This window comes from Phyllostomus hastatus, unplaced genomic scaffold (assembly GCF_019186645.2).
Source record: "Phyllostomus hastatus isolate PE091 unplaced genomic scaffold, TTU_PhHast_1.1 phas_contig_34, whole genome shotgun sequence".
NCBI classification, from domain to species: Eukaryota; Metazoa; Chordata; class Mammalia; order Chiroptera; family Phyllostomidae; genus Phyllostomus; species Phyllostomus hastatus.
The window spans coordinates 45,206,741-45,227,814 of record NW_025333857.1 but is presented as its reverse complement, the minus strand read 5'-3'; the positions used below and the strand labels follow the sequence as shown (position 1 = coordinate 45,227,814).

At 40.1% G+C, this 21,074-nt stretch overlaps 1 protein-coding gene across 1 annotated transcript in view; it reads right to left on the bottom strand.

Moving 5' to 3' along the window:
* Window positions 1-20,016, bottom strand: part of UBE2R2 (ubiquitin conjugating enzyme E2 R2) — a 98,460-nt gene extending 78,444 nt beyond the window's left edge. Inside the window, exon 1 of the mRNA XM_045840615.1 lies at window positions 19,827-20,016. Coding sequence (XP_045696571.1) covers window positions 19,827-20,003 — 177 coding nt within the window. The 5' untranslated portion in view covers window positions 20,004-20,016. The remainder of the gene's footprint in view (window positions 1-19,826) is intronic.
* Window positions 20,017-21,074: the final 1,058 nt, after the last annotated feature.

The window sequence follows — 21,074 nt, the reverse complement described above, 5'->3', positions numbered from 1 at the left end:
TCTAGGTTGCAGGCTGAATCTACATTTTGGGTGTGTGCAGGAGACAACTGACCAACGTTCATATCATACATCAATGTGTCTCTCTGTCTTTCTTTCTCTGAAATCAATAAACATATTCTTGTGTGAGGATTTAAGGGGGAGAAAGGGAAATCTATTAAGAGTCTTAGGAGGTACATGAACTAAATGCAATTGTGAACCTTATTTTGGATCCTGATTCAAACTAACTTAAAAGTGTGTGTGTGTGTGTGTGTGTGTGTACTTTTATAATTATATATATATGCCTCATATATGTATATATACACACACACATATGAGACAACTGGGTGGATCTGACTGGATATTATATAATATTAAGGAATTATTATTTAGCAAGTGCAAGACTAATATGATTGTGTTTTAAAAGTCCTTATCTTTTAGAGGCTTCATTTAGGGATGAAAGAATATGACGTCCCCTGACTGGTGTAGCTCAGTGGATTGAGCACCAGCTGCGAACCAAAGTGTTGCAGGTTCGATTCCCAGTCAGGGCACGTGCCTGGGTTGCAGGCCATGATCCCCAGCAACTGCACATTGATGTTTCTCTCTCTCTCTCTTTCTTCCTCCCTTCCCTCTCTAAAAAATAAATAAAATCTTAAAAAAAAAAAGAGAGAATATGATGTCTAGGGTTTACTCTAAAATAACCTAATTGGGGGAAGAGGGAAAGAACTCAAGAAGTTCTCAAGAGGTAATTCAGTAAATTGGGTCTTAAAATAATATAAGCTAGAATTCACTGGACTGAAGAAGGGAAAAAAGTTGAAAAGAGCAGTCCAGACAGAAAACAGCATTTGCCAACAGCCCTATCAAAGATTACCTATCATGCAAGAACCAGATTATAAAGGGCCTTATATTCCAAAGAATTTTTAATTTTGTGAAATATAAACTGATAGATTGGCCAGGTCAGATTAGCACTTTAGAAAGGTTACCCTGGTGGCACCAGAGACTGAAAGGGAATAAAACAGAGTAAAGAAGCTACTGTCACAGTCCAAGAGAGTGACAACTGAGTGTGAGCTTACATGGAGGCAGTAGGAATGAAAAGGAGGGGCTAAATACCAGAGACAAGAGGTGCTAAAAATAATTGGATATGTGGAAATAGAAAGCAGAAATCATCTGAATTGATTTCCAGCTTCTAGGCTTATGTGACTGGGTAGACACTTGCAATAAACCAGGAGCATAAACATGGAAGAGGCTAACAGGGAGAAGTAGAGTCCAGTTTAGTGTTTAAGTCTTTGGTGGAAGTGTCTAACAGGCAGGCAAAAACTCAAGACTTGCCCTGGCTGGCGTAGCTCAGTGGATTGAGCGCAGGCTGCGAACCAAAGCATCGCAGGTTCAATTCCCAGTCAGGGCACATGCCTGGGTTGCAGGCCACGACCCCTAGCAACCGCACATTGATGTTTCTCTCTCTCGCTCCCCTCCTCCCCCTCTCTCCCTTTCTCTCTCTAAAAATAAATTAATTAAAAATCTTGGAGAAAAAAAAAAAGAAACAACACATTTTAAAAATTCCCTCCCTGCTCTACCTTAGTAAAAGTTAATTCATTCAAGGTACACACAATAACAGAATGGGCAAGATGTAGTTAATCATATATTAAGGAGACTGTATACTTGGGTGGCAATACAAAGTCTGTCCAGAAAAAGTCCAGCCCTTGTTAATGTAATGAAAAAGGTTTGCATGACATAGATGTAAGCTGCCAGCCAAGGACAGTGGACTGGAATGCGCATGCATGAACAATGACAACTTCACTGTACTAGTCAGTGAGGGCGGTAGACACTGTTGAGTCAGCATGTGTCTGTAGCCATGTAGCCATGTAGTATTATGTAGCCATGGCATTCAAAGTGACTGAGCAAGAAGAGCAACAAATCTGCACCAAATTTTGCATTAAGCTTGAACATTCCTCTGCAGAAACTATTAGTATGATTCGGAAGGCCACAGCTATGGGCAACTGGTGAATAGCAAGCTCCATCACAATGTGCCCACTCGTGCATCACGTGTGTTTTTTTTTTTTTTTGGTGAAACATCAAATCACCCAGGTGACTTGGCCCCCCTACAGCCCAGACTTGGCACTCTGTGACTTCTGGCTTTTCCCAAAACAAAAATCTCTTTTGAAAGGGAAAAGATTTCAGACCATTGATGAGATTCAGAAAAATACAAGGCAGTTAATGGCAATTGGAGAACTATGTGAGGTCCCTAGCTGCCTACTCTCAAGGGGACTGAGGCATCATTGCCCTAAGTACAATGTTTCTTGCATCTTTTTTTAAATTTAAGTTTTATTTATTTATTTTTTAGATTTATGTATTTATTTTTAGAGAGAGAAGAGAAAGAGAAACAGAGGGACAGAAACATCAATGTGTGGTTGCCTCTCCCACGCCCCACACTGAAAACCTGGCCCACACCCAAGCATGTGCCCTGACTGGGAATCAAACCAGCAACAATTTGGTTGGCAGGCCTGTGCTCAATCCACTGAGCCACACCAGCTAGGGGGCTCTTTCTTGCATATTTTATGGTATTCAGCAAATGTCTCTATTTTTCATATTACATGGCTGGATACCTTTTGAACAGACCTCATATATGTATGTATTTGGCTAAACACCAAAATTATTAACGAAATGCATGCATGTAGATTATCCAAAGTACAGCTACAAAATGTAGTTTTTTAATTATGCTGATTCTGTTAAAGTATCAAAATCATCTGCTTTCTATGAAATTCTGCACTTCTGGGGAACATTTAAGATCTTGCTCTGCAGCATATCATGTCAGTTTAGGCTTAAATCAATTTATAAAAATTCTAAAACAAAAGTCTGCACTTCTAAAATGTACTTCTAGCCTGCTTTTAAAAGATCTAATGTCTTTTGATATTCTAAAAAGTAACATTTAAAAAAATTGGGCTTGTCCTGGCTGGTGTGGCTCAGTGAACTGAATGTCAGCCTGCGAACCAAAAATATCGTGGGTTCAATTCCCAGTCAGAAGCAAATGCCTGGATAGCGGACCAGGTCCCCAGTTGGGGGTGTGTGAGAGGCAACTGATCAACATCTCTCATGCATCTTTCACACTGATGTTTCTCTCTACTGTTGGTCCCTCCCTTGCCCTCTCTCTAAAAATAAATAAATAAAATCACTTTAAAAAAAAAGAATAAACTTTTTTAAAAAACTGGGCTTGGCTCTGGCTTATGTGGCTCAGTGGACTGAGGGCCAGCCTGTGAACCAATGGGTAGCTGATTCAATTCCAAGTCAGGGCACATGCCTGGATTGCATGCCAGGTTCCCCCAGGTGGGGGGAGGGGCACACATGAAAGGCAAGCACACACTGATGTTCCTTTCCCTCTCTTTCTCCCTCCCTTCCCCACTCTCTAGAAATATATAAAATCTTTAAAAGAATAAAAAACTGAGCTTAACTGTTTTGTTTTATTCATTAGATTTTCCAAATAAGGTTAAGCAAACTTCATATTCATGGGACTACAGAAGGCATAGCTGCTATAGCTAGCAAATTTTGCTAATTCATTACTGCTATTTATTATTGCTGCTCCCAAGATTCTTAACACCTATCCTAAATAAATTTTATATTTAGATGACAAGAAGAGCCCTTATAAAGAGATCCTAATTTGCTATATATTACTATATACCAAAGATTTAACCTTAATTTTTACCTAAACCTTCAGCTACCAAGAACATTAAGTGTAATTGGGGTAACCTGGCAATTACAGATAAAATGACACTGGTAGAAAAACCCAAATGAAATATAATTTCTCCCTCCACTACCCCCTAAAATTAGAGGGAACTGAGAAGTCCAAATATTTAGCCACTAGTCCACCACTGTTATAGACTAAGGGTTGACTCACCTAAGGCCTATGGAAAAAATTCAGATACCAATAATACTGTAAAATTGCATGCAGAATTTGGAGGGAGGGGGCCTGCCATTCTAAAAGAATATAACTGCCCTTCCCTGCAAAAAATATTAAGTATTATTCTTTTAGGTTTTATGCCAAATGCTAAGGAAATTCAAAGGTATGTAAATTTCTTTTTTAAAAAGTTATATTTACTTACTCTTAGAGAGAGGGGAAGGAAGGGGAAAAGGGAGGAAGAGAAACATCAATGTATGAGAGATACATCGATTAACCAATTAACCATTGCCTTTCACATGCGTCCAACTGGGCACCTAGCCTGCAACCCAGGTATGTGCCCTGACTGGGGATCGAACCAGTGACCTTTCGGTTCACAGACCAGTGCTCAATCCACTGAGCCACACCAGCCAGGGCACAAAGGTAAGTAAATTTCTTAAAGAACTCATAATTTTAAGAGTTTATACTCACACACAACTAGGTTTCACTGCAACAGAAAAAACTTTTTAAAGCTACATATAATTGTCTTATTATAATGTTTACAAATCTTCGACTAACTTTTCCAGTTTTGCTACTTACTACCACTTTTTAATTTAAGAAACATCTCTGCACATAACTAACTTCATAATTTACTAATAAAAAATAACAAGAAAAAAGTTAGTCCTGGCTGGTGTGGCTAAGTGGATTGCGTGCCAACCTGCGAACCTAAGTGTCACCGGTTTGATTCCCAGTCAGGGCACTTGTCTCTGGGTTGCAGGCCTGGTCCCTTGTTGGGGATATGCTACAGGCAACCACACATTGATATTTCTCTCCCTCCCTTCCCCTCTCTTTAAAGGTGAATAAATAAAATCTTTTTTAAGAAAAGTAAAAGAAAAAAGTTAGACAGATGGCACTGGCTGGGTACTCGGTTGGTTAGAGGGTCATCGCAATAAGCCAAGGTTGCAGGTTCCATCCCCAGTCAGAGCACACATAAGAATCAACCAAGGAATGCACAGATGGGCAGAACAACAATCACTGTTTCTCTCTGTGTCTCTCTAAAAACAAATCAATAAAGAAGAAGGGCTGAAACTAAACAATTCAAAACTCAGGAAGTGTTCTCTCCATGTTAAAGCCCTTTTAATACAAGACTCCTTAAACCTTTAATTTATTGATTGATATGAGAGAAAGAGAGAGAGAGAGAAAAGGAGAGGGAGAGAGGTGGAGAGAGAAAAGGAGAGGGAGAGAGAGAAACATCGATTTGTTCCACTCATTTATGCATTCACTGGTTGATTCTTGTATGTGCCTTGACCGGGGATCAAACCCTCAACCTTGGTATATAGGGACAACGCTCTAACCTACTGGGCTACCAAGCTAGGGCCTTACTTAAATCTATTTAAAGTCCACAGAATTTCCGTATCTTCAGTATGATTTTTCTGTCCTTTTTAACAAAATTTTCTACCATTCTTATTTAAATTTTGAAATGTGTTAACAAATTCCAAAGAATTCAGGGTAGGATCTAAGGACATAGTCATTACATTATTTTTATTAAATATTTTATTGTTGTTCTATTACAGTTGTCCAAATTCTTCCCCGTTTGCTCTCCTCTGCCCAGCCCACTCCCCTATACTTTCTTAAAAAATTGATTTTAAAGAGGCAAGCAGGGTAGGGGCAGTTGGGGAAAGAGAGGGAGATGCAGACAGAAAGGGAGACAGAGACAAAGACAGACGTCAATTTATTCTTCTACTTATTTATGCATTCATTGGTTGACTTTTGTATGTGCCCTGACTGGGGATTGAACAAGTAAACTTGACATATCCAGAAGATGCTCTAAACTGAGCTGCCCAACGGGAGCTGTACTTTTTAAAAAACATTGGCACTGATGTTTTTTTCCACAGGGGTTAGTCCTTAATGGCTGAAATATATCACTATTTCCCTGTTTTGCCAACAGAGGAAAGATTAATTAAGTGATAAGACCAAGATGGGCCTGTTTAAGTAATTTAAGTGTTTGGTGTTTTTTTTTTTAAGAAACCCTACTCCCAGCCCTGGCTGGTGTGCCTCAGTGGACTGAGCACTGGCCATTGACCCAAAAGGTCACTGGTTCGATTCCCAGTCACAGCACATGCCTGGGTTGTGGGTCAGGTCCCCAGGTGAGGGAGTGCAGGAGGCAACCCATCAGTGTTTCTCTGGTATATCATGTCTTTCTCCCTCCCTTCCCTTCTCTAAAAATAAATAAATGAAATCTTTAAAAGTAAATTAAAAAAAAATAAACCCCTACTAGAAGAACTCAAATCAGCTTTGCCCCCTTCAAAACAAACACCTTGGAAGGGTGTCTATCTATGCACTCCAACAGTGCTACACTTCCACTGCTCACAAAAATTTAGGATTCTTTTTTTGAGAATTGTCTTCAGAGCCTATTGCACAACTTCTTAATGTCCCTACTTGCGGTGAATCTTTACTTCTGTAATGTACGTTCTGTTTAACATCCAAAAGTGATTCTCAGATTCAACTTGGTGGCAAAGGTAAATAATCTGAGTGGTACCTTCAAATCATATGAAGGATATTCTTTTGAATAACCAATTTTTTTCTTTTGCTTTATTACACAGTGTATCAGGTATGGTTATAAGTAAACTTAAAAATCTGTTTTCTAAGCTTCTAGTCATTCTGTTTCTATAAAGGATTACCATATATTGTATATCTTTTTGTAACTTTACCAATTTTTAATATTATCTGATAAATGGGGCTATGGTTACTTCCAACATGATAGTAGTAATCATTCAATTTTTAAAATCTGAATTACTATGTACACTAAGTGAACCTCACAATTTGAATTATTTTCTGGGACTTATCTCTCAAATTAAAAATCAGCTGAGCACTGGTTGGTGTGGCACAGAGGACTGAGTTCCAGCCTGCAAAACAAAGGGTTGCCAGTTTGATTCCCAGTCAGGGTACATGCCTGGGTTGTGGGCCAGGTCCCCAGGAGGGGACACACAAGAGGCACCACACACTGATGTTTCTCTCCCTTCCTTCCCCTCTCTCTAAAAATAAATAAATAAAATCTTTTTTAAAATTTTAAAAAATAAAAATAGCCGACTGTACAGCAAATATATAGCAAACCAGGTAACTAAAGAATTATAAAATTTGGAAATCTAAATACAGAATAGATGTAACTATGGCACTGATCTAAAGATGCCTTAATAGAGGTAAAGAGAATACCACTTAACAGAATCAACTGAATGCACCACAAAAGATGTAAACTGCCTAAGTTTCCTATGGTGCTTAAATACACTTGAAAAAATATTAAGGCATTATTATTTTAAAAGCATAAACCAACACTGCATTAAAATGTATAAGTCCTTCTATCATCTTCCCATTCACCCACCCCTGTCACTTCAGAGGTGTTTTATCTTCATTTCTAATTCCAAGACTTTTTCCTAGACTTGTATTTCTCAACACTAGCACCATCCCATTCTCCCACTTAAACTAATGAGAAAGTTGCTATTAAAGTTATCAATTTGCCAATTTAAAAAATCCTTCTAGCCCTGGCTGGCATAGCTCAGTGGATTGAGCATGGGCTGTGAACCAAAGCATTGCAGGTTCGATTCCCAGTCGGGGCGCATGCCTGGGTTGCAGGCCAGGTCCCCAGTGGGGGCCACATGAGAAGCAACCACACATTGATGTTTCTCTCTCTCTTCCTCCCTCCCTTCCCCTCTCTAAAGATAAATAAATAAAATCTTAAAAAAAAAATCCTTCTATAATATGATTTATCATTCTCTAATTTAAGTAGTCCAAGAACAAAAAAAATTCCAATTTTTCTAGTGAATGTGAAAGATATAAACTGAAGTCATAACAATCTCTCCCCATAATATGGAAGAGAAGATAATTACTTTTGTGACCTTTAAATTTAAGTACAATTTAAAATAGTTCCTTGTAAACTGCTTCACTAATTTGATTTTCTTAAGGCTCCACTTTTAGATCTCTAAACATCATTCTAAGGGGTAAAAAAAAATCTCTGTAATAGATAACACAGGCTCCAGATTCCAACAGTCTGGTATTACAACTTTCTAGCTGAGAACACCTGGGCAAATTAAATGAACTGTGACTCAGTTTCCCCATACAGTCATGTGTCGCTTAACAAAGTCACCAGATAATTTTATCATGTGCGAACATCAGAGTGGCTTTACAGAAATCTAGACTGTAGTGTCTCTACAAGTCTATTTTAAGGACTGGAAGTTGCTTTGGGCAAATCAGTGAGAGAGTGATGAGTTTATGGAAAGGCTTAGGAAATTATACTACTATAGACCTTATAAACGCTGTATATATACTTAGGCTACACTAAACTTAATTTATAAATTTCTTCTTCAAAAAATTAATCCTAGCATATTGTAAGTTTTTACTTCATGCGCTTAGTTTTTTAAAACTTTTTGACTCTTCTGGACTAACAGCTTGAAACACAAACACATTGTACAGCTATGCAAAAATATTTCCTTTCTTTACATCCTCACTCTATAGGCTTTTTCTATTTTTTATTTTTTTACCTCTTAAATTTTCTTTGTTAAAGAATGAAGACACAGCCCTATCCAGTATGGCTCTGTTGGTGTCATCCCATAACCAAAAGGCTACAGATTCAATTCCCTGCTCAGGGCACACACCTAGGTTGCAGGTTCAACCCCTGGGCCAAGTGCTTATGATCCCTGGTTCAGGCATGTATAGGAGGCAACTAATCAATGATTCTCTCTCCCCCTTCTTCTCTCTCTAAAAATTAATGGGGGAAAAAAAAAAAGTCTTTGCCCTGGCTTGTGTAGCTCAGTGGGTTGAGTGCCAGCCTGCAAACTGAGAGGTCACTGGTTCAATTCCCAGGCAGGGCACGCTCCTGGGTTGCAGGACAGGTCCCCAGCTGGGGGTGTGCAAGAGGCAACTAGTCGATGTTTCTCTGCCTCTTTCTCCCTCTCTTCCCCTCTCTCTAAAAATAAATAAAATCTTTAAAAAGAAAAAGATGTCCTCAGCTGAAGATTAAAAAAAAAATTTTTTTTAAATACTAAGACACAAGTACACACATTAGCATAGGCCTACACAGGGTCAGGAACATCAACATCACTGCCTTCCACCTCCACAAATTGTCCTACTGGAAAGTCTTCAAAGGCAATACACACATAGAGCTGTCACCCCTTATAACAATGCTGTCTTATATAAAACCTCCTGAATGACCTGCCTCAGGCTCTTCTTAAGGTGTCAGTCTTTTCAGATATATGTCCATGGTGTTTTGCTTGATTGTTTTTATCACAGATTTGTTAATAAGTGAATAATGTACCATGAACATTTCTCTCTACTAATGAAAACCTTCCAGTGTTGAGGTCCATGCCTCAAACTTCTTTTTTTTTAAGATTTTATTTTTTAGACAGAAGGGATGGGTGGGAGAAAGAGAGGTAGAGAAACATCAATGTGTGGTTGCCTCTCATGTGCCCCAACAGAGGACCTGGCCTACAACCCAGGCATGTGCTCTGACTGGGAATCGAACCAGCAACCCTTTGGTTTGCAGGCTGGTGCTCAGTCTGCTGAGCCACACTAACCAGGGCTCACTTTTTCAGGAGCTTATTGATGTCTGTAAAAGCTTTTGCTAAACTCTTCACTGTGAATTTTCTTGGGGGTCCTTCTTTTTCTTCTCTCTCCTACAGTATCCCTTTCTCTTGCCTCTTCTTCAGCTGTGTGTTCCTGTTCCAGTTCCAACAACTCTTCATTAGTCAACTCCTCAGGAACTATCTCAAGGAGCTCCTCAATGTCATCCTCATCCACACCCAAGTTAAAGTTGCTTGCCATGTCAACCACAGTCGTGTTGATTTTTGCAACCTCCTCATGCTTGGCAAATCCTCTTAAGTCATAGATGAACCTCTTGAGTATCTTCTTCTAAATGCCATTCATACACTCCTTGGTGACGTCACCCCAAGCCCAAGCACGGTTTCCTGATGCAGTCATAGATGTTGTAATCCTTTCAAAATTATATGTGTTTTCCTCACTTACAATAGCCTGGGCAAAGATCCTCATTAGGCACTAGGCCTTAAAAGCTGCTATAATTGTTTGGATCAAAGAAGTAGTATTTGGAGAGAGATCTATCACATTGATATTGGGATGATCACCAATAAAGAGGATGTTCAGGGACATTATCAACAACAAGCAACATCTTAAAAGGTATATGAGGTCTGTCCAAAAAAGCCCAACTATGAGAACAGTTTGCGCAATATCAACATAATCTGGCAGCCAAGAAGAGTGGACTAGAATGCAAATGGGTGAACAATGTACTAGTCAGTGAGGGCAGGAGACGCCACTGGGTGAGCATGTGTACTGTGTGACTGTCGCATTCAAAATGACTGAGCAATTACAACAACAAAATCTGTATCCAATTTTGCATTAAGCTTGAACATTCCCCTGCAGAAACTATTTGGATGATTCAGAAGACCACAGCTATGGGCAACTGGTGATTGGGAGCTTCATCACAACAATGCATCTACTCACAGAGCACGTCTCATGAGGAGTGTTTTGGCAAAACATCCAATCACCCAGGTGACTCAGTCCCCCTAGAGCCCAGATTTGGCACCCTGAGACTTCCAACTTTTCCCAAAACTAAAATCACTTTTGAAAAAGAAGAGCTTTCAGATCATTGATAAGATTCAGGAAAATATGTCAGGGCAGCTAATGGTGGTTAGGAGAACTGAGTGAGGTCCCAAAGTGCCTTCTTTGAAGAGGACTGAGGCAGCCTTGTCCTATGTACAATGTTTCTTGTATCTTCTTCAACAAATGTCCCTGTTTTTCATATTACATGGCTGAATACTTTCTGGATAGGCCTCATACTATATTTCTCCAAACTACTTTTTCATTTCACTGGTACAGGATTCCAGGAGGTCATTTTGGAAGAGGAGCTTGGTCATCTACGACTTCTTACTGTTCCTGTAGTACACTGGCAGCGTGTGCTTACTGATGTGCTTGAAGGTCCTGGGGTTCTCACTGTGCCATATATATCACAATTTGTAGCCTGCAACATTGCTCCCAAGCAAGAATGTTCTGTCCTTAAAAGCCTTGAAACCTGGCAATGACTTGGCCTCCTTAGCAGATGAAAAGTTCTTTCAGGTATCTGTTCTCAGAATAGGGAGGTTTCATCCATATTGAGTATTTGCTTTGATTTAGTAATTTTCCTCCACAATCAATACATCTAATGTTCACAATAAATCTTCAGTCACCTTCACATCAGCACTCTCAGATTCACCACTCACTTTTCATTATGTAATGAATAACAACACTTGAATCATTTAAACCACCCAGAACTAGCAATAAATTTGACATCATAGTTGGGTCCAGCCTTTTCCTTCAACACTGTAAACAAACTTTTTGCTTTGACCATGATCATCATAATGCTGAGAGGGATACATACTTCTGTGTCTGATTTTCAATCTATATCATTAGAAGTTTCTCCATGTCTGATATAGGGCCTGTCTCGAATTTTTGTTAGTCTTATTGCCTTCAATGAAGCAGCTCCTGTAACACATTGTCACTTTGTTCATGTTCTTCAAGATCATAGCTATGGTGAAATGGGGCATGCCTGACTGGGGAACAATAACCATCAGTGATTTTCTACCTTCCTAGTTCTTAATCACTCTAATTTCATTTCCAGGTCAATGACTCAGCATGGCTTCTTAAGAGTAACATTAGCAGTGATTTTGTAGGCTTAGGGACCACGATGAACAAAACAGCATGAGATTAAATCAAACACAAGTAAAATGATGCAATCAAGAGATGTGGTAAACCTAAGACTTTGAGGCTGCTGCATGTACAACACAACATACTGTCTTACAGTAAACTTTTTTTATAAGTAAAAGAGTACACTGTAAATAACATGAAATAGTATAATAAATACATAAACCAATGAACAGTTGCTTATTATCAACTTATTACGTACTGTACATAATTGCATGTGCTATACTTTTATACAACTGGCAGTGTAGGTTCACAATAGCACCACAAACATGTAAATTATGCATTGTACTATGACATTACTCGACGACAGGAATTTTTCAGGTCCATTACAATCTTATGGGACTACCACTATACATGTAAGTTCATTGCTGACCAAAATGTACATCCTCAAATAAGTTAATTTCATTCAACATTGCTTTGTTATAACATTGATGAAATGCCACAGAAACTTAACATTGTTTTTATCAGTTGGCCTATGATAAAATTGGTTTCATTATGTCATTTCCCTGAAACTCACAGAACATATCAAAAGATGTTAGTGACCATACCTCACAGGACAATTATATGGGATATTCTGTGTCAAGTGTGTGGCACATAATAAGTACTCAATAAATGTTAGCTGCTAATACCTACATTACTGTACTAAAGATTATTGTGTATATCTGCAATTAGATATAGTATTCAAAGTTTTAGCATGTTTTAAGTGCTCATTCTACTTACCTTACCAACAGGTTCACAGTAGTAATTAAATTTATTACTTATGTAACAACACATTTTTATATTTGTTACTAAAACAAATGAGCCCTGACCAGTGTGACTCATATGGTATGACACATTGGTTATGGCACTGCAAAGCAAAGGTCGCTGGTTCAACTTCCCATCAGGGCACGTATGTCTAGGTTGTAGGTCTGGTCCCTGATCAAGGCACATACAGGCAACAAATCAATGATTCTCTCTCACATCAATATTTGTCTACCTCTCTTCCTCCCTCCCTTTCCTTCTCTCTAAAAATAAATAAATAAAATCTTTTTAAAAAAATGAAGTAAAGGTGTTAAAGTGGACTATTCAAAAATAAGTAAAGTGGACTATTTACTTTCTATCTTAAGTACATACTCCAAAATCTCAATTTTCTAATTCTCATATAGAACATTTACCTAATATCAAACCTTGGCAATCTGAACTAAAATAATCTCTTCAACTCAGTATCTACCATTCCATTTGCTTCAGAATCAACTTATTTAAAGGTACGTTAAGCATAAACTCTGAATAACAATTTGTCCCTGAATAAAGCTGAAATAAAATAATGACAGAACACATTCAAAGAGGTTCAATCTTACTTAGACATCTATGTAAAACATAGAACAGTTCAAAAGAGTTCAGGAACATAAAAGAATTGAACCTTTTAAACATCTTTCAGCAAGACAGAGTTCTGTAATCCTAATCTCTGAATTTATAACTCTTCCTCATTGTTATTTTCCTATAACAATATTGGCAGAGATGGACCATTTTCTCAGATGACCTCCTTATTTTACCTGTCTCCAACAGATTCCTCTACTACAACCTTAGTCTATGGCGACTAATAATAAGTTGCAAAGATGGAACAGAACATTTTATCATAATAGTGTTAATGTTGACAAATGCTCTAACAGGCCTTAAAACTTAAAAGCTTTGATTTTAATTACAATTTACAATTGTATCAATAATAGCTATACTCACATTTATAGTTTTAAAGTCAGCAGAAAGATTTTTATGAAGGTCATTTATAAAAGCGCTAGGTTTATCAATATTCTTTTTTTTTAAAGATTTTATTTATTTATTTTTGGAGAGGGAAGGGAGGGAGAAAGAGAGAGAGAGAGAGAAACATCAATGCGCGGTTGCTGGGGGTCATGGCCTGCAACCCAGGCATGTACCCTGACTGGGAATCGAACCTGCGACACTTTGGTTCGCAGCTGGCGCTCAATCCACTGAGCTACGCCAGCCAGGGTTCAGTTTATCAATATTCTTATACCTTTCCTTACTATGTATAAGGTAGTAAACTCTTCCTATAGTGTTTTGCCTATTTGATGAGTGCTCAATAAATACTGTTTACTAATACAAGTCTCTGAAACAGGAATCAACATGCTGCAAAGAAAATATTAAGGTCCAAATCCTTTATTCAAGAATAATCCTTATTGGAGTCCTCCTTCTAAAGAGCATGCCCGTGTCTTTTCTGTCCCCCTCCTTCCCCACCCCCACCCTGCCCCCAGGCGTTATTACCTTTACATCTCTCTCCTAAGCCCCAAGGGCCCCCCTTCTTTTGCCTCTGTAACTTGTTTCTTGAGCCCCTTTCCTCTTCAACTCACTTTTTCTACCTCTGTGACTTTCTAAATAAACTTTCTCTTATTAAAAAAAGAAAAAAGCCTTGGCTGGTGTGGCTCAGTGGATTGAGTGCTGGCCTACAAACCGAAGGTTTGCCTGTTTGAATCCCCCTCGGCGCACATGACTGGGTAGAGGGCTAGGTCCCCATTTGGGCATGTGGGAGAGAGAGCTGATGGATATTTCTCCCATATCCATGTTTCTCTCCCTCTCTCTCTCTGTCCCTTCCTGTCTCTCTAAAATATAAATACATAAAGTCTTAAAAAAAAAAAAGAATTCTTATATCAAATTTAAGACACTGATGCTAGCTAGCATTTAAAAAAATTATCAGAAGATTTCAGTGCACCTTGGCCAGGTAGCTCAGTTGGTTGGAGTGTCTTCCCATGCACCACAAGGTTGCAAGTTCCATCCCAGGTGCAAGCACATGAAGGAAGCAACAGACCACTGTTTCTCTCTTTCTCTCTCTCCCCACCCCCTCTTCTCTCCCTTATCACCCTTCCTTCCTTCCCCTCTCTCTAAATTCAATAAACATATCCTTGGGTAAGAATTTGGGGGAAAAAAAAAGATTTCAATGCAAGGTTCTCTCACAACTAGGTCACAAGTACCACCAAACTAATGTATGACTTCATGGTTTCTAAGACACATCCCAATTTCAGAGAAGTTAAAAACTAAATAAATATGCATTTCGGAATCAATATTGTAAAAGTACACTCTATAAAGCACTAAGGTGCCATATTTGCCGTGGCGGGGGAGGGGGGAACACTAAAATTACATTTAGTGCCCAAAATCACTGGACATTAACCGTGTTTCAATTTACAGTGTTGCATTAATTCACTTTAGTTCACTCAGGACAGCTTCAACTTCCAGAAAAGGTTATAGCTAAAAGCCCTAAGAGGTATTCTCGAAGTGATTGAGGAAAAAATTTTAAGTAAGAAATTTTTAACTGACTCATCATACAATTGTTGTTTTAAATAGTATTCCTTTTATAATTTTAAAGTTTTTTTTTTAGTTGCCTATAAAAATCTCCTAAAAGGGATCCTTAGCTTGCCAATTAACTCTCTGAATATGTACGGAAACTAGTTTATGTGTGTCTGTTTTTTCCGGAGAAAATTGATCAATTTCTCAAAAACGATCCACATACCAAAAAGACTAACAATCACCTTCTTAAAATAATTATTTCAACTACATATTAAGAATTACAGTCATAAAATAGAATATTCTACAATCCGAAGGCCATTACTAGGCCAAAAGTTAACTTCGAGAGTTCTTATTCTTTGGGGAGGAGGGTGCAGAAAAGTTTCATTTCTTTTAGAATAAATGAAAATAATGCAACCCTTTATTTAAAAAAAAAAAAACAACTGTTATAACGGTGCCTCATTAGTGCAGTAGGTAGCACATACATTCATAAAAAAATTATTGAAGTTTCTTTAGTATAAATCTGACAAAGAAACTCCAATTAAGAAAAACTTGTGAGTATATTACAAATACTTTCTAATTTACCAGTTTGGAGTTTACTAAAGAATGGAACACGCCTATATTTTATATCCTTAATCAGATTATTGAATGAAATCAACTACAAAAAGTTCACTGCTATACTTTAAGCTTTACATAACATTTCAACTTTTATGTTATGCACATTATGAAAGAGGCACTCACTTTTGGACCTCTAGGCTCACTATCATGCTTTTAGATGATTAATGCAGGAGCTCCAAGGAAGTTCACGGCCACACTAAGATCATTATCAGAAATTTTAGTATTTTTTTAATTTTTATTCTACTTAATAATTTTATTTGATTTTAAAGAGAGGGGAAAGGAGGAAGAAAGAGAAGAAACATCCATATGAGAGAGAAACACCACTTGGATGCCTTCCACATGCACCCTGGGGGGCCGATCTGAATTGAACCTGTGAACTTTAGGTTTGAGGGACAGTGGCCAACCAACTGAGCCACACCCACCCTGGTGGACAGTCCTTTTAAAGGACTGTGGTGAACTTATTAAAAGTCATAGTTTTTTTCCAGTAACATAATAAAATTCCAACTCGCTCCATAACAAGAGCAGTTTTGGTGTTCTCAGTGCTCTAAGCCATCTTCTCCTACTTTATGTTTTGTAACCACTGACCTTAGAGGAAAAATTCAAAGCAGCAAAGAAATTCACTTGGTAAGTCAAGGAGAACTAGAGACTGGACAAAAAAAAAAAAATATCAAGACCACAAAAGAATTTATAATAAGCCAAAAAAGCCGACACAAGTTACTACCTTTGCCTTCCGTACATCCACACCCACCCCCAAGCTAAGAATCATATTGATTCTAGATATTAAAAAAATAAGTAAAAGCAGGATGAATCAAAAAAAATTGTGAAACACAGGTCTCACAAGTCTCTAGCACAACAGATGCCATGGTTAAAACAGACTGTAGCCAACTACTTCATAGTGAAAAAGATCAGTTAGAAGCCTACTAATTTGTAAAAGTGAAAGGAGTTACCTTAAGAAATTTAAAGAATGAGTGACAGGCCCCTGACCAGGTAGTTCTGTTGGTTAGAGTATAGTCTCTCTTGATATGCCAAGGTTGCAGTTAGATCCCTGGTTAGGGCACATACAAGAATCAACCAATGAATGCATAAGTGGAACAACAAATCAATGCTTCTCTCTCTCTCTCTCTTTCTATAAAATCAATGAATGAAAAAAATCTGACCCTAGCTGGTATGGCTCTGTGGATTGAGCATCAGCCTTTGAACCAAAAGGTCATGGGTTTGATCCCAGGTCAGGGCACATGGGTGGGTTGCATGTGAGAGGAAACTGGCCCATGTTTCTTTCCCTCTCCTTCTCCCACCCCTCCCCCTCTCTAAAAATAAATTAAAAATCTTTAAAAAATAAAAAATAATTTTTAAAATTTTATTTATTCATTTTTTAGAGAGGAAAGAAGGGAAAGAGGGAGAAAAACATCAATATGCAAGAGAAACATAATAGGTTGCCTCTCACATGCCCCCAACAAGGACCTGGCCCACAACCTGGGCATGTGCCCTGACTCTGACTCGGAATCGAACAGGCAACCTTTTGGTTTGTATAACAGTGCCCAACCCACGAAGCAACAACCAATCAGGGCAAAATAAAAATTGTAATTGGAAGAAAAAAAAAAGAATAACTGACAGTCTATTGCATTCAGGAACTATTATGCAAAATAGAGAAACAGTTTAACTTGAAAAGAAGTTATACTAAACGTTGAAGAACTATAATTTGAAGGGAGAATAGTGGTAGGGAAAGTTCTCTGCCAACTTTTAACTGCAGCTGTAGTGGAACACACTAAAGGCCTTGATTTAAGACAAAAGCAGTGAAATAAAAAACAATGGTTTAATAATTATCACTCGTGTTAACTGCTCATGACCATAAATTTGCCTGTTTCCAATGAAGGATTTTGGGATAAAAGGCCATACAACAAGGGGGAAAATGGAAGAAAATGAAATTAAACAAAATTCTCACACAAGACTAAAATATAAAAACCTGCTTAAGAATTTTCATGCATTTTTATACATCACAACTAAAGTTAAAATGCTCGAAAATAAAGAAATCTCAGGAACAGGCTGGGGCTGGGGGGGCAAAGGGGAAAAATTGGAATAGCATAAACAATAAGACATTTAAAAAAATCTAACACAACAAAACTGGAGATTAAACCATTCTTGTTAAATTGGACTAAAATTAAAAAGGATTTTCAATCAATGTATGCTACAGGGAATCCTTTTTACATGTTACCTACTCCAAACTGAGAAGGCTCTCACATTCCTTTCACAGCTACTTAAGCAAAAATATTATAATTTGGAATACAGAGTTTTTTTAAACAAACTCCACTGAAGTGTGATTATTCTAACTAGCACCCATTTACCTTGACTATTAATAATAGTTTTTGGAAAGCAATAGTTTTTTAGAAATTAAATTTTGTTCCACTAAATTTTGGCCAGTAAATTTGCTAAATGACGCTCTGCTAGAAATTATCACGTAAATCCCACTTTGTGCAACTAATTTTTCCAATATCTATAAATGAAAATTTATACTTAACAAGAGACTATTCCTCACCTAATAACTTGTATGTTTACTTAGTGATTTCAAATATCTGCATCTGAAAAAGTATAGTTTATGGTGACCACAAAGATAATGTATACTACTGGTAAGGGTACTGCTCTTACATAATATCTTAAAAACTTGTTTGTTTTTATTAGGTAGTTATTGACTATCATAGGCATGAATATTAAACATTCCCCTATCAATTAATTCTTCACATTTTCTACAATGTTGACCCCATTTCAAGCCTGAATCAGAGTCTTCTACATTTAAAGTGTAAAAAACAAAATTGGGTAGCCCTATAAATACATGTAACTATAATACATGACTTAAGATACTTACTCATTTCAAACTTTTGCCAAGATAGCACCACCTCCCTTCAAAACAAAGTACAATTGACTCACTCCTCTATTTTACTTAATTTTGGAAATAAAAAAATTAAATGGATTCCTAAGCACTCATTTCCCTTGGTGTCTGTACCAACCATTTCAAACCTTCAACCTTCAGCCTTGGCAGGTTAGCTGAGTTGGTTAGAGCGTCCTGATATGCCAAGGTGGCAGGTTCCATCCCAGGTCAGGGCATATATAAGAAGCAACCAATGAATGCATAAATAAGTGGAACAACAAATCGATGTTTCTCTCTCTCCCTCCCTCTCTAAAATCAATCGAAATAAATGTTTTTAAGAAGCCAACTTTAAAAAGTAAAGTTCAACCTTCAGACTGATTCATCTCTTCAAAAATAGTTTAAAATATAACAAAATAAAAAACAACTTCAATGTTACCAAGTTATCTACCATGGATAGATAACTTTAATATAATTTTGTTAAAAACCCACCAGATTCAAGAACGTTCTAAAGACATGAAAAACAATGGAAACGATGTGTATGGTCACTGTTTACGAAGCCAGTCCTCCGTGAAACCATTTCATCTCATACACTTTTAATCCGTGAGACCACCCATTTGCTAGAGTGAACCACCTGAGCAAAAGGTTTTAATTTCGTCTCATTTAAGTGGGAAACAATCAATCTCCCTACATAACAAGTTCCACCCTCTGTGAATATTTCTACATGTAGGAACAAAAACAAAAAAAACAAACAAACAAAAGCCTGTAAAGTTGGTGGCAGGGTGAGGACAAAGGGCATTTTGAAACACCAAAGAAGTAAATAGAGAATGAGGACAGAACGGGTTTCTAAATTAAAGTTCCTTCAAGTGGATAAAGGAGAGAAAAATGCAGGTACCCTTGTTAACACTCCTGAGCTCCTTCCTATCCTTCACTACCGCCCACTGGAATGCAAAGTTGGAACTACCACTCCACAGAAGCCCATCAAATCCTCAAAATGTCAGGTCACCAGGCAGCCTCTGCAATGACAGACTAATACCCCTCCCCCACCCCACCCCCCCAAAAAAGAAAGGTCCAATCCAATAAGTGCAGGTCACTCTGCCCTCTGGGGCAGTTCCAACCGGCGCAAGGATGGTTCTGATGTGAGGACGAGAGGGGAAAAGACTGACCACCTTTCTTCCCTTACAGCCTCAGTTGAGGCAACAAAACAAAGACAGCCCTCCTCCTCCCCGGGTCGTCACTACCCTAGCCACAGAGGCTTTCCTATTTCCCGGTGTAGTCTGGCCTCCCACCCCCGCCCCCAGGACAAAGAAAAGGCCCTGGGTGAGCAAGGCCTTCCTGCCTCCACGGGTGGGGGGAGGGGGCTGCTGAGGTGAGGAGCCCCCTCCGCTTGCCCGCGCTCACATTCACACCCTTGGCCCCGAAAACAGCCGAAAGCGGCGGGGAGCGGAGGCCGCCGAGAAGGAAACCTTTTCTGGGAGGGCTTGGGGGTACCTTGAAGTAGCCGCCCTCGTAGAGGGTGTTGGGGGGTCCGAAGATGGCAACTTCCCAGTTGTAGAGGTCGGACTCATCCACCAGGGTGATCCGGAAGCCTTCCACCGGTTCCTCCTGCAGGGATTTCAGCTCCAGCATGAGGGCTTTCTGCGAGCTGGTCATCTGCTGCTGGGCCATCGCGGCGGCGGCGGCGGCGGCGCCGGGCCGGGGCCCCAGTCCTCACGCACCGGCGGAGCCGGACCAGGCCCCTCCCCTCGGCTCGCCCTCGAGCCGGGCCGCACCGGGGCCCAGTCTTCACACACCCAGCGGGCCAGACAAGGCCCAAGACGGCCCGTGGGCCGGCCCGTGTCCTCACACACGACGCGGGCCGGGCCCTTCTCCTCACACTCGGGCCAGATACGGGGGAAGGGCTGAGGTTGAGGGAGTTAGGGGAATTCGCTCCTGGTCTCGGTCCTCCCCCCCCAGGGGGGCCTCAACTTGGGGGGGGGGGAGAAAAGGTGGAAGCGGAGAAAGGCGGCGGAGGGCCGGCGATGGTGAGGGGAGGAGACCGGGCCGGCCCGGGAGTGCCGCGCTCGCTCGCCCTCTCGTTCTTCTCAGGGACCACCGGGGCGGAGGATGCGTGGGGCCGAAGGGCGGGAGTAGCGCGGCGCGCAGGGGTCTCGCGGCGGCGGCGGCGGCAGTGGCGGCGACGGAGGAGCAGAAGAGAGCGCCTCGCGCCGCGGGAGCGACGGAGCCAAGAAGGAGGAGGGAGGGAGGGAGGGAGGAAGGGAGGGAGGGATAGAGGGAGGAGGGGCGCGCGCCGGGAGGGGGGCGGCTCTCCGCGACTGGCGGCCCGACGCGCGTGCGCGCGCCCCTCCCTCCTCCTCCCTCCTCTTCGCCCTCCTCTTCCTCCCACTTCCCACCTCCTCCCCTCAGCTCCGCGTTGTGGCGGCGCTTTGTGACGCCGGCGTTTGTGCCCCGCCCTGAAAGAGCCGAGCCACCGTGGGGTCTGAGGGTGTCCTCAGGGAATGCCCTTGGCCTGAGAATGATAGTTGTGCTGCTCGACACCCTGGTTCCTTCTCTAGGCGCGCAGGAAACTAACCTCTGGTTTTAGAGTCATCAGCACTCTCCTCCCCATATCTGTATCCACTGGCCTCCTTAGGCACCCTCCCAGGAGACCTGGTCCTCTGCAGGCCTCTCGAAGTGACACACAGTATTGAATCCGTGCACTCAGTAAGTGCTTCACAAGGATATACGGAGAATGTGGGC